Genomic DNA, 12,896 nt, shown 5'->3' with positions numbered 1-12,896 from the left:
AACTAAACAATTATTTCTGAATATTCCCACTGCTGATTTACTGATGTTTCCCATGGAGACAGGAGTACAAGTACCATGCTTCTTACAATTTGGCCATGATTAGAAGAATTTCTTACTCCATATCAGTTTGTAATAACTCTTTAGTATGCATTAGAGGTTTTTATCAGTATGCTAGGTTATACAGTAACTGAATTTTTACAGTTGATAATATCTTCATCCTCAGTTTAATTTGCATACAGAAGCCACATACTAATTTTATGAACTGTTTTATCTGTAGTTAGCTTAGAGGAAACAAGTCTGCTAACAGATCTTACACAACAGTCACCCAACAAAATAATCAATCACATTCAGTCACTTTCAACTTTCTTTGTTGTTAGTTGTATGGGAACTGTTGAGTCCCAGCCTGAACCACTGATGGAGCACCTGGGGAAAGGACCCGGTCAGCCCTGGGAGCAGAGGTAAAGGAAATTCAGCTGTGTGACTGCAAGGGGTGGAGCCCAGCTGCACCTCTCTTAGACCTCATTTAAGGGCTGACTGCCACTGAGAAAGGATCTCTGGTTGGAGACTCCTCCCTTGTGGAGTTTTCATGTGAGCCTAGATCTTCAGAGATGGGTGAGTACTTCTCTTTTGTAACACCATTCCATTTGTGTTAGTCCCTTTGCTACTGCACTCCCATATTACCCATCCACCATGCTGATCTTTTTGACTGTAACAGGAGTACAGCAGGTTGTGGGTTTTTTTCTTTTTTAAGTTAAGAAATTCTTTTGAGACTGTTACTCAGTTCTGTACTAATTTCCTCTATTGTCTCATTCCAGCCTATGTAGAAACAAGGTTTTCTTCTATATAATTCATGTGGATCTAGACTGTTGAAAATAAAAGTAACTTACATTGAAGAGCAGTGCTGGCACAGGTGTGAACCTCTCTATATGGATCATAGACAACAGATCAGGAAGGTGACCTTCTCGAGATCCTACAAAAAACAGCCTTAAAAAAAAAAATCACAAAGTAGATATTGAGGCCATAAGACCAGAAAGAACAAATTACAAGAAAAAAAAAATTAACCATACTTAGCATTGTAAGTATGTGTTTATACTACTAAATTTTCATACTTTAAACTAGGAAATGGACTCAGCCTCTCTTGTAAAGTGCACTTTACAACAACCATTAAAAAGATATATAAGCTTTTAGGAACATGTCATTAACAACCACTTTTTAGAAAACCATCCTCCATACAAAATAATGTCTATAGAAAGTGAAATAAAGCTCTATCACTGTTTAAAAAAAAAAATAAATCTAAAATCTACTGTGAAAACATTGCAGTTCACAGCAGAACAGTTTTCAGTGACAACCAGAAGAGATGGGTGTATAGTTAAGTGAGATCTTTCTAGAGATCTGGTCATAAACCAATCATGTCTGACTTTACTGTCAACCGTAAACTACTCTGTGATTCACCAGATCATGTTTGTTCTACGTAGAGACACTGTGCATATATTCAGTGACGGAGAAGGATGTTAAAATGCTTGAACAAATTATTTAAAACCAGTAGCTACGCCTATAATCAGTGCTCAGGAAAAAAGATTCTATATTACATTCTATGGTTTTGGGCTAAAGCTTAATAGTAACAACTTTCAAAACTTTTACTTGGAGAAAAAGATACTATGATTAGAAAGTAAGTTCAAAGTGAATACATTTAAAAACAAGAATTTGCTGTAAGAACTCTTATCAAGTAAAGTGGATGATAATTCAATTCACATAATTAGAAGACATGAGAACTTGCCTTGTAGACAACATTCATTTGACCTTTAGTTGTAGTCTACATCACAGATACAGAAGCTTTGGGGAAGTAAGGCAGTGCTACATCTACCCACACTGCAGTTTACATCATCTGTTATTTTATTGCAGCTATGTGTTACAGGTTCCAGTATGACACCGCTTTTGCCACTCATAACAGATGACTGCAATAGTAACACACAAGAATACTGAAGAACATTTTCTTCCTTAAACAAAAAGAGATACCTTGATGATGCTAGAATGGAAGCATTAAGTCCACCAAAACAAGAAAAGGCTACAGCAATTGGAATTGTCCAACTGAAGATCCCAAACACCTCGTCAGCAAATGTCTGATAAAAGAAAAAACAAACATGAAAATATCTGTAACAAAACTAAAACAATGTAATCAAAGCTTTTATTGTAAGTTTATATGGAAAAATAATAACATAGTAGGGACAATACATAATGCAGCACACAGCATTTCTCATTATTTCTTCATTCTAAACAAGAACAGAACTCTTTACCAAGCACGTGGACTCACATTTTCTGTTTGCAAAATAATTCTCACAGAAGACAGCAGTGTTCTTACAATTTTCTCACTAATCTTGTACATCTGATTATGTCTAACATCATTAATAAACTCGGGTATAGCATACTGACTACTTTCTTCTCTTGCTTTTCTAATTTCCTATGCAATTTGTTTTTGCTCTTCAGCTCTGTCATCAGGACCCCTGGGCTCTAGTCTCACAACGAGGCAGCTAATAGAGGAAGTAGTTTTTCAGGCAGTCATTTGTTAGTGGTGCTAGGCAATACTGCAGGCCAGCTGTGATGTGATCTTCCATAGTACAGTACCAAAGCTAAGGAGCCTGAAGCCCCACAGTTTCACAGCAAGCAGTAAGAGGCACTGACCACCAGTGATCAGAGAAGCAAAGTGCACATAGATGCTAATTTGCATCATATTATGGTAACTCATTACTTCCATTATTCCTTTTCCTGATGCAAACTAACAGTCAAAGTAGTGATGGGATAAGGCCTGCATTAGCCTTATCCCATCACTATGGAACAGCAATATATGAATTACACAAGTGTGTTCAAAAACACCACCACCAAGATTTTGTGGGTATTAGGACATACACAGTAAATATCTTACATCTCAGCAGGTAGCAGTCACTTACATATCTTACACACCTCTCTCTATACCACTCCTTCAGCTCTCTTTACTGCTTAAGACCATCAGAAGAAGCCTATAATCTAGCTCAGCTTTCTATAGATCTCTCTTTTCTACTACAAACTTTTCCTTTGGATCAGTTTTTAATATCCTGATACTTTGAACCACCTCCCTGTTGGCCTCCCCTTTGAACTACTACTCAGAAATGGCCTTTGTTGGTAGAACATAAAGCTGGCTTTAACAGTGGTCAATTTTTGATTTAGCTGTTCCAGGAACAAGATTAACAAAAGCAATGCATTATGATATGATTTTGGAACGGTTTGATTAAAACCTACATTAAATTCAATTGGTTTTTTTTTTTAATGCAATGGGTGATTTATTTATTTTTTTTTTAAACAAAACTCTGCATATAGCTTCAATCTAATGCAGAATAATTAACTGGCCAGGTTTTGGTTTTATGTCATTAAAGGTTTCCTGTTTTTTTTTTTGTTTTTTGGTTTTTTTTTGGCTGGGCTGACAAAAGTTCTTTGTTCAGCACATCATCCTGGTGAAGGTTCAGAATCCCATTCTGCTTAGCTGTACACTACCATCCACATTAAAAAGGAAAACATATTCCATCCTTTTGTGAAATCTAGTTCAACCTCAAAGACAATAGGATTTCCTGCTGCTAAGGAACAGCACAAAAGCACATGGTCACTTCAGTGAGAGCGTTGCCAAAAGGTTCAAAGTTAACTGTGAAACTCAACCTAATTCTTACTAAGCACTGCTTCTCCTGACCTCTCATTTTTTGGACACAATAGCATATGTTCCCTCTCCATCAACACAGGGGAGAAGAAAAATTCACACACACAAACTCCCACAGAAGTTATAAAAATTGGCTACCATGGGTTGCCCATTTTCAGTCCACCGAAACAAAAAAAGCAAGTAATAATTTACATTAATATATATCAAAGATTTTTGCTGCTGAAAATTAACTACAAGAATTCAGTGTTTTTCTCAGATCTTTATCTCTCATAAATCTTATCTCACAAAGCAGAACGTATCTTGTAATGCTTTCACTGAGTTATTACAACTTCTCCAGAACAGGTTAAGAGTGAGGATTAGGTGAAAATTCTAACAGACAACTGTTACAAGGATGTTCAATCATTTTAAAGGATGGCTTAAGCCAGGAGTGCCTCATTTCCAAAGCCAAACAGCAAGTGAAGTTAGATACCAACCTTGTAACTGTCAGAGGATTTTTTTCAATATGCAAAGCTACAATACAGAAATCACTCAACATGATTAAGTTGTTTAGTAAAGTTGCTTAAATGATAAGCATTTGGGTAAGTAACGTTAACAGCTGCAGTTAAAAAAGAGAAGGAAAACATAAAGATGTAGTTTTACGCTACAGGATGCAAATTAGCTGAAGAATCTCCTTCCTCAAAAGGTAGGTTTTTTGTTAGTTCTTTGTGTTTTCCAATTCCTTTTGTAACATTTAATACAGAGCCATTGCAGAATGCCAAATGTAAAAGTAACTCAAAGTCCATTTCCATCCTATCATGCATATCCTATTTTTTTAAGATATGCTAATGTTATTTTACACATCTTGAAAAACAGAAGTCAGTCATATGAGCATAAAACCCAGAGAGCATTAAGGCAAAGCTATGGTATCACTTCCACAGATTATACACAGATGAAGATGTTGCACAGTCAGTGTATTCCAGAAGCAGACTTGTCACAGCGAGATATGTAAGAACTATTGATCCATCTCAAAGGCTAAATCATCAATTTTCCTGGATCTGTACCAGTCAGCCCCTTTGAAAGAGAGAGTAACCAAGCCAGGGCCTTTATCCACACTGTCATTTCTGATTTATTTTCTAATGCTCTGAATGAGATTCTTGAGAGAACAGAGGGTGGAGCATTAGCAGTAAGAGCTTAACTTTACTAGGTAAGGAAAGGCAAAAGAGTATTTTAATTCAGAATGATCTATAAAATTCAGCTTGGTCTGCCAAGTAGACCTGTCTCAGTTGAATGGTATCTGAAGTGAACTTTCTAGAGATAGTAGAGATAGTGCCTAGTTTAATATGGCAGGTATAGTCCCAAAAGTTTTGTGCAGATGTCTTCTCATCTTGCTTTCAACATTAAAAATATAACTAAAAAAATCAGCCAAGTTCTTACATTACTACTAATACATAAATCACACTTTTATCCTTCACTTACATACTAGTAAATCCTCCAACACTTTATTTTGACAGATGCTAAGAAATGTCTTCACCAAGGCTATGCTATAGTGTTTCTTTAGCAGGGGATGTTACTGAAAGGTAAAAGTGGCCATGATAAGCATTCAACTGCGTGCACAACAGATGGTTATTCTGCATAAGAAGGACAGAGAAAAATACAAAAACCAGTCAAGTTATCAAGCACATACACCACGTGCAGTATGCCAAGAGAAAACAAAAGGGGAGGGAGAAGAGTTAGTGGCTGCTTTCTGCTAACATTGTAATTTTACAACCATGAATCCTCCATAAACGAGCTGGGGCTGGGCTCTGAGCTGAGCATCTGACCAATTCCACTTCAACTACCACTACTTCTGGGAGCAGTGAAGTGCATTTATAAAAACAAATGAGCTGGCAACAGGGGAAAGAATAGAGCATTTGGAGGGGTATGTGGAGGATGACAGAGGAGCCTACCTGGAGGCAGCTATAGCAGAAGCATTTAGTCCACCATAACAGGAGAAAGCCACCACTATGGGGATGGATTTCTTCTCAGGTTTCTTCTGAGAAAGTCTAAAGAGCAAGAAGGATTAAGAGATTAAATTGTCATCTCTGCTATAGTCTGTCAAGCCCTGTAGCCCAGACTTCAACTACAACTGTTCCTAATAGCTAGGAAACATAAAAGAATTCAGTGGCTCACGCAGCGCTTGCAATTACAGATAATGTCTTTTCATGCCCTCCCATACATTGGACATGTAAGATACACATACATACACACACAGTGTAGAAAGACATGCACCTAGAATCACTTCCTTCATTCTGACTTTCTTCCCAGACCATCAACAAGGAAAAATAATGAAGAAAGAAGTCAGGTGCTCCCAGCCATGCACTTCTCAGCTGAACTGCCCTCATTTCCTCACTACTGAAATGTTATTTTTTACTCCCAGAAGAACTATTGAATTACAGCTTCGTTTAAAGACATGAATGACTAATCTAACTACATTTTTGATCTGGCTTAGTTTGATCTCATGATCATCAGCTGGTACTCAGTGAATGGTTGCAAGAACATTTTATCCTTTTAAGTGCCCAAACAATAGTTCTATATGAATGCCCTGAACTAAATGCAGCAGGAGTTATTCCACATAAAGAGCTGCCACAACAAAACACACAGGATACCACCTCACACCCAGTAATTCAGGCACGCAAGACAATTAGAAAGATCCACATTTATTTCAGGAACCAGAAGATGAGAACTGCTTCATCATACTTGGCTGCACATAAAAGTGCACATGAAAAATCTCAGACTGCTCTGAGAGCACAGGGAGCAATGCTGGCAAGTCAGAAAAACAGTACTGATCAGATGGATAAATGCAAAGAGAATGTAATCTAGCAGGAACCAGAAATTTATACAAAGCTACACTGAAAGATTGGGAGGTATTTTGATTAGGAAGGCTTGAAAGGTATCTACAGAGCCTCTTTAAATAGCTCATTTCAAGACCTTATTGTACATGCAAGCTTTTCCAGGCTCAGTTCTACAACATTCTTACCCATATTTACCTCATATATAACGTGAAAGAGATAATGAGCAGTCTGGCTGGTATCTAGGAAGGTCAGTTAATTCTGTTATGACTTTTCTCTTGAGGCAGAGTATAAACGCATCCACGCATTACAAGATTTGGCAGGCTGAACTGATTTCTCAGTTTTCAGCTTCTCTCTTCAAGGGCTAATTCCTAAGGGAAACAAGTAGCAGAGGGGTTGGAGATTCATGATCCTTGAGGTCCCTTCCAACCCTGACCATTCTGTGACTCTGTGGAAACACAGACCAGGATCTATGGTGATCAGGAAGCTGCCCAAATAAAAAAGCCACTGAGCACATCAGGTTTCTTGCTGTCATAGATCACATTTGTCAAGATACTGTATGATATCTGCTCAGTTTGACCAAGCTAGATTTATTGTTGCATATTATAAAGACAGGAGAGAGGAAGAACATCAACTGGAAGCACAGCCAGAAAATCATAAAGGTGACATAGAAAGGCATTAAAGAAAAAACTGTTCAGATCTCCTGTCATTCTTGTTTCATCTGCCATTCTGTTGGTTGAATTATTTAAAGAGGCATAATTATCTCCTTGTATTATTGATAATTCTAATAAACAGTTCTTCCATTATAAGGTACAGAATATGCATTTCATCCAAAGGAACCTTACTGGGAGGTGAGAGCATAACCAAGGATGGTGGATGTGACACAGGCAGCTAAAGACAAGCAGGTTTCCCTTTTCAGGAAAGAAGCCACTGACTGGCCAAATAAAGTAAGGGAAGTAACACACAAGGTCTAATAGTAATTTGGCAGTTTCTGGCTAAACTCAGAAAAAAGAACATTTCAAAAGTTGTTCAACTGTCCACCATGGAAAATTTAAACCATTAAGTCACACAGACTCCACGTTTCTATTTCACTGGAGAAGGAGGTATGCCAAAGCAAAGCAAGTCTGTTTTAGAATATGAGCACATCAGGTTAAGTTGGACTGATCAGTGCTGGATTCACAAGATAGAATTCAAAGACATGGTTGAAATTGGCTGTAGATTTGGAATAAAGATGACTGAGCTGTACAGCCTCGTGAAAGATGACAGCCAGCTATGCAGAGCAATCAGCTGCTTCTATCACAAAGCATTTTTAGTTTTTCTGACTAGAAGTAAGCTGCCAAATATTACCCATTGTATGAATTCAATCAACCAGACAGAAAAAAGAAAAAAAGACACGACCACACAGAAGAAGCAGATAACAAGCTATGTTCACAAGGTAGGCCAGCTAGTACACTCTTCCCTGTTAGAATATGAGGTAGTCCAAAAAAGATCAAGTGACTGAGGAGCCAGCTGCCCTCTTCATGAACAAAAATCACAATGGCACTCTTAATTGCAAAAAATAGCTGTTCAAGGACATGGGAAACTGAAATAAAATTTCTACACTTTTTTCTATATGTGTTTTTGCTACAGAGGAACTGAACTGCTTCATGTGCATAAAACTCAACAGCAACGGTTGCGATGGTTTGCATACAGAAGTGAAACAGAAGAGAGAACTGAAACACAGACAGGAATCATTGAGAAAGGAAGTGGTTTTCTCATGATCAGCAAATGGCTGAAAAGCATTTGCAGACTCCTAAGCTAGCTGTTGCCACTTTACTTCACTCACTTCAACAAAAAAGAGCTTTAAGAAACTGAGTTTCTTAGCTCTGACAGTCGAATTAAACCAGAAGCAAAGCTCTTACTGAACTAAAAGGAAGGACATTGTATCATTTAGTTTCCTATCAGTCCTTGGTAAGATCTCTTTCACCTCTCAGCCATTAAGAAAAATAGAATGCAAGGTGATGTGCAAAGACGCACTACTGCTACATTTCTTTTACTTGGAACCTTTCCTCTCCTCATTTAGAAACTGGTGGCATGCTCCTAGCTCACAGCTGTCTAACTGAACTGAATATACTCCTTCCCAGATAGATGCAGACAGGCTAAGTTTAGCAGCTGCTTTACTACACAGAAGATTCTGAAATGCAGCAACATTATTGAAATTTTTCTTTAAAAATTCCTTATAGTAATTTTCATGCAACCACTACCTACAAGATAAAAAGGAAACTACAGCTGTCTGTGTCACACATCACGTGTGGTCTGCTCACATAGGCTACAAATGCACTCATGAAGAAACTCTCCCAGGTATTGCCACTTGCTGCTTAATGGTTTGCACTGCTCAGCAGTCTCAGAGCTAAGGGCAGCTTCCCTTTTAGGACAAGCTAAACCAGAAGATATATTCCAAGAGCACACCTTCTGCATTCATTTACTGCAATCTGAAATATCAGCAGTATTACACAGTGTGTGTGTGTCAGATCATCAGTTCTACTCTACCCCATTCCTTGCTGAGGTCCACATTAATTGTTAATATATTAGCAGACCAAGCTTAAAATTGGTTTCTAGAACTGGGCAATTGAATTTGTATCAGCAACAAAAAGGAATCATTAATGAGTCACTTGTTAAGTTCAGCTGAACTTCCACCTTTTCATTCTAAAAGGGATGAAAGAACTGGCACTCAACAAAACACTGTTTGCCAGCCGATAGCGTCTCAGCAAAAATGCCTTTAGACAGTTATGCCTTTAGTGTAGTTAAACTTTTAAGTGCAAGTATTTGGCAATCCTGAGATCTAATGAAAAAGCACAGCCTTAAATGTCTAAAGTCAATCATCTAATTAAGTTCCATTAAAACTACCACAAGAATCTCAAGCCCATTTTCATTCATATTCTAGTCACCTAATATGTCAGCAAGCAACTAGATTACTGAGGATTAAGTCACCTTCCTTCTCTTTTTAATCTTCCATTTTCACATGCATCCCATAATAGAAGATCAGGAGCACTGCAATTTCATTAAGATTACACTGTGTATATATGTATATACACACAAAGGTATATATACACAAATAAATATACACTCACTTATCTAAAACCATGTCAAATAACTATATGAAGGTAAAATCACAAAGAATTAGCCTTGGGTTTCACCTGCATGTTAATGTCCAGGCATCCCTGATCCCTTCTTTATCTAGTCACTCATTCCTCCTGCAGTGCAACCACGTGCTCTACACAGCCACAGAGACTGGACGGGCCACAGACTGAACCATTCCCTCAAAGTTCCCAAGGTGGATCAGTCTTCCTGGTGCCGTTCACCAAACAGCTGTGTAAACCCTCTGTGCTGGCAATGGCCAGGAGCTGAGCAGTAAACACAGCGTGCTCTTGGTGGGCAGCCTGCTCTGGAGAGTTTCATTGCTGTCAAAACAAAATATTTTCCAGATTTTCTACAAAAAACAATAGTGTATTGCTTTCCTGAAGTCATGACAGACAGAGGACTTCATAGTGCTTTTAGTTTTGTCTGGATTAATTCATTATAGAGAATAATTTAAAATACTATTGAGAGTCACTGGAAGATACTATGTACGGGATACCATAGCCTACAACAGAAACATTCCCGGAGACATTATTACCCTTCCTACATGCTGACTCAAAATTAAATATTTTCCATCCTTGTCTTCTCTTGTTTCATTCTGAAGTGTTTCATCAGGTCTATAATGATGCATTTTATGACAACTTGCCATTTCTACATTCAAATTAGGAGGAGGCCAAGAATTAGAATTTATCTACTTTCACTATGTTTTGAAATAAATGTCTGCATAACTACTTTTGAGACAACAGCTTACAACTCACATTTACCATAAACTATTTTGCAAGCTTACCCCAATACTTCAAGTTTTAAATATGTCAGATAAGTGCTCTTGCCTAACTTTCTGTCCAAATGCATTTATACAAGCGTTTGCTGATTGGCTAAACCAGGTTTTATCACAGTAATCCTTTCTGGGAACCAAGTGTGTATTTCCTTTATTTTGATTAATTTAACTCTCTCTGCCCATTGTCTAGCTACTTAAATTTTAGAAGCTACATGGGAATATAAAGGGGAGGAAGGCTATTTCTTTTCCTCCGATGTAAATATCCAGACAGGTGGTGAGATTTTGCCCCTAAAATCTAAAGGATACAGTAATCAGAATTACAGCTACAGGAAAAGGAAGCAAAACAAAATAAAACCCCTTCACTTTTGTATAATGACCAGCTTTGAGTATAAAACATGTTTTGTCCAGCCTTCATTTTAAGAAGCTTTATACTTTAACTGGACTTGAACTTCTATCCATATACAAAAAAAAAAAAAATTTAAATATTAAAAGCTGTTGTTGTAATTAATACAACCTTGGGAAGACAGGGATTTAAGTTATTGAAAAGGAGATACAAAGCTAAACTTTGTCACAGCTAATGCAACACATTCCTCTCCAGATATGCATCACACCAATGAATACCCAAACAGAATGTTGAGCTTTTTAAATACTACAGCATGAAGGAACAGAAAAGACCATTATGTACTAATGAGTCTAATTTACAATCAGCTCAAAACACACAAGTCTTGTTGGCTTCCGTGCAAAACACATTAACAAGTTGTATCCGAGCTTATTTTATTCAGTCTGCTCATATATTACTATTGCACATGATTTCATTAACTATTTTTCATGTTAAGATTTTTCACAGCGAGTCTTTTCTTCTCTCTGTACTCACTGAAGCACTACAGGAGAGTAAGGACTTTTTTTTCTGTTTTGTTCCGCTTGAGAAACACATGAAACACATCCCTAAGAAGTGAAGGGTGAGCAACACAGCAAAGTGCTACACGGTCAACTTACCACTGCCACAGCATCACTTGAGAGAACAGCTTGAACATCCAGCACTGTATAGTAAGCTACATTGGTCATAATGTAGATGACAGTCACAATTGGCATAGACACAGCAATAGCCAGGGGCAAGTTCCTGTAAGACAAGGAAATAATAAAACCCACAGCCTAAGGAAAAAATCAGTAACAGAATTATCTCACTGATTTGCATCCTTCACCTTAGAGATGAAAGGTAGGAAGATAAAATAAAGAGTTAGAAAGAGGTAGAAGAGTTAGGTAGCTCTGGAAGACTTTGGTTTCTTTCAAAACTGGAAATTCTAATACAGAATACTAGCAGAATTAGAAATGTAATGTAGTACATCTTCACATAAATTATGTATAAAGAGAGATTCTATGCTGTTCTTCAACACCCTAACTTTAGGGTTTCCAGATCAGTGACAACAGCCTTCAAATCCACCTGCCTTACATTATTTCCTACTGGCCATGTTAAGCACCACAGATAGAATCCAGAGGGGCAGAGCACTGAGCCATTGCACTCATTCTGCCTGGAGAATGCTGTAGCTCTAGAATGAGAGCATGGAGATCCACTACATCAAAGCAAAAGCTTTTATCTCATCTGCACTCATCACAGCACAGAACAAACTAAGCAGGCTGCTTAATATTGGTGATTATGGACATGGTTTAGTGGTGGACTCGCAGTGTGAGGTGCATGGTTGGACTTGAAACCAGATATACGCAGCACTTCTTTCAGCCTTCCTCTCCCAGTCACTCAGTTCAAAGTCAAAAAAACAGAATGGTGACACAGATGAGCATCTGACATGAACACAACAACACAAACACACAAAAGCAAATAAACAAAAGAACCCACAAAACAAAAATGAAGCACACTCCAGAAGATTTTTCAATGTCAGGGTAATGCAGAAAGCTGGAATTTGAATTTTATCAGCTTCATTTGTCAATGAAAGTTGTGTGAGGCACTACTGCCCGTAAATAACAAACGTACCAAAAGAAGTTTTCATCAGCCATGTATCCTGTGGGACATTTTTTCCCCACAAACAATACACCTAACACAAGTGTTACCCAATTGTCAACACAGAACAATACACTAATTCTGAGATGGGAAAGGACAGCCCTCAGAAGGGGATGCCTTTCAGCAGGAGCAAAAACAACAAACATTTTAATTGCAAACATAACATAGACATCTGTTCTAAACACCTATAATAAATCTTTGCAAGACAATTTAAAGAAATACTATCATCAACCTGAAATTCAGTTTGACTAAAAGTGGTTATTTTTGGAATTAAAAATAATTACCCACTATTTTATATTTTTAACACACAACTCTACTGTTAAATAAATGCACAGCACAGAACCCTAGGGAAACAGAAGGAATTGTACAAGTGCGGTGCTGGGAGAATTGAAAGAAAACAACAAAAACTCATGTTCTTTATCTTCCAGCTACAGCAATCTGAGCTGTTGCTTATAATAGGAAGCAAAAAAAATCAAATGGCATTCTATTTTTAACATA

The 12,896-nt window shown here is 37.6% G+C and overlaps 1 protein-coding gene across 6 annotated transcripts in view; it reads right to left on the bottom strand.

The window, feature by feature from the left end:
- The window catches only part of SLC7A6 (solute carrier family 7 member 6), a 28,828-nt gene that overhangs the window by 2,994 nt on the left and 12,938 nt on the right, over positions 1-12,896 (bottom strand). For all 6 annotated transcript variants that reach the window (XM_085235041.1, XM_085235042.1, XM_085235043.1 and 3 more), the window contains 3 exons: positions 11,381-11,504; positions 2,017-2,120; positions 888-984 (listed from right to left, as the gene is read on the bottom strand). In XM_085235041.1, the coding sequence (XP_085091167.1) occupies positions 888-984; positions 2,017-2,120; positions 11,381-11,504 (325 nt within the window). The remainder of the gene's footprint in view (positions 1-887; positions 985-2,016; positions 2,121-11,380; positions 11,505-12,896) is intronic.

This window comes from Meleagris gallopavo, chromosome 13, assembly GCF_905368555.1.
Source record: "Meleagris gallopavo chromosome 13, MGAL_WU_HG_1.1, whole genome shotgun sequence".
NCBI classification, from domain to species: Eukaryota; Metazoa; Chordata; class Aves; order Galliformes; family Phasianidae; genus Meleagris; species Meleagris gallopavo.
This window is presented reverse-complemented; position numbering and strand designations above follow the sequence as displayed.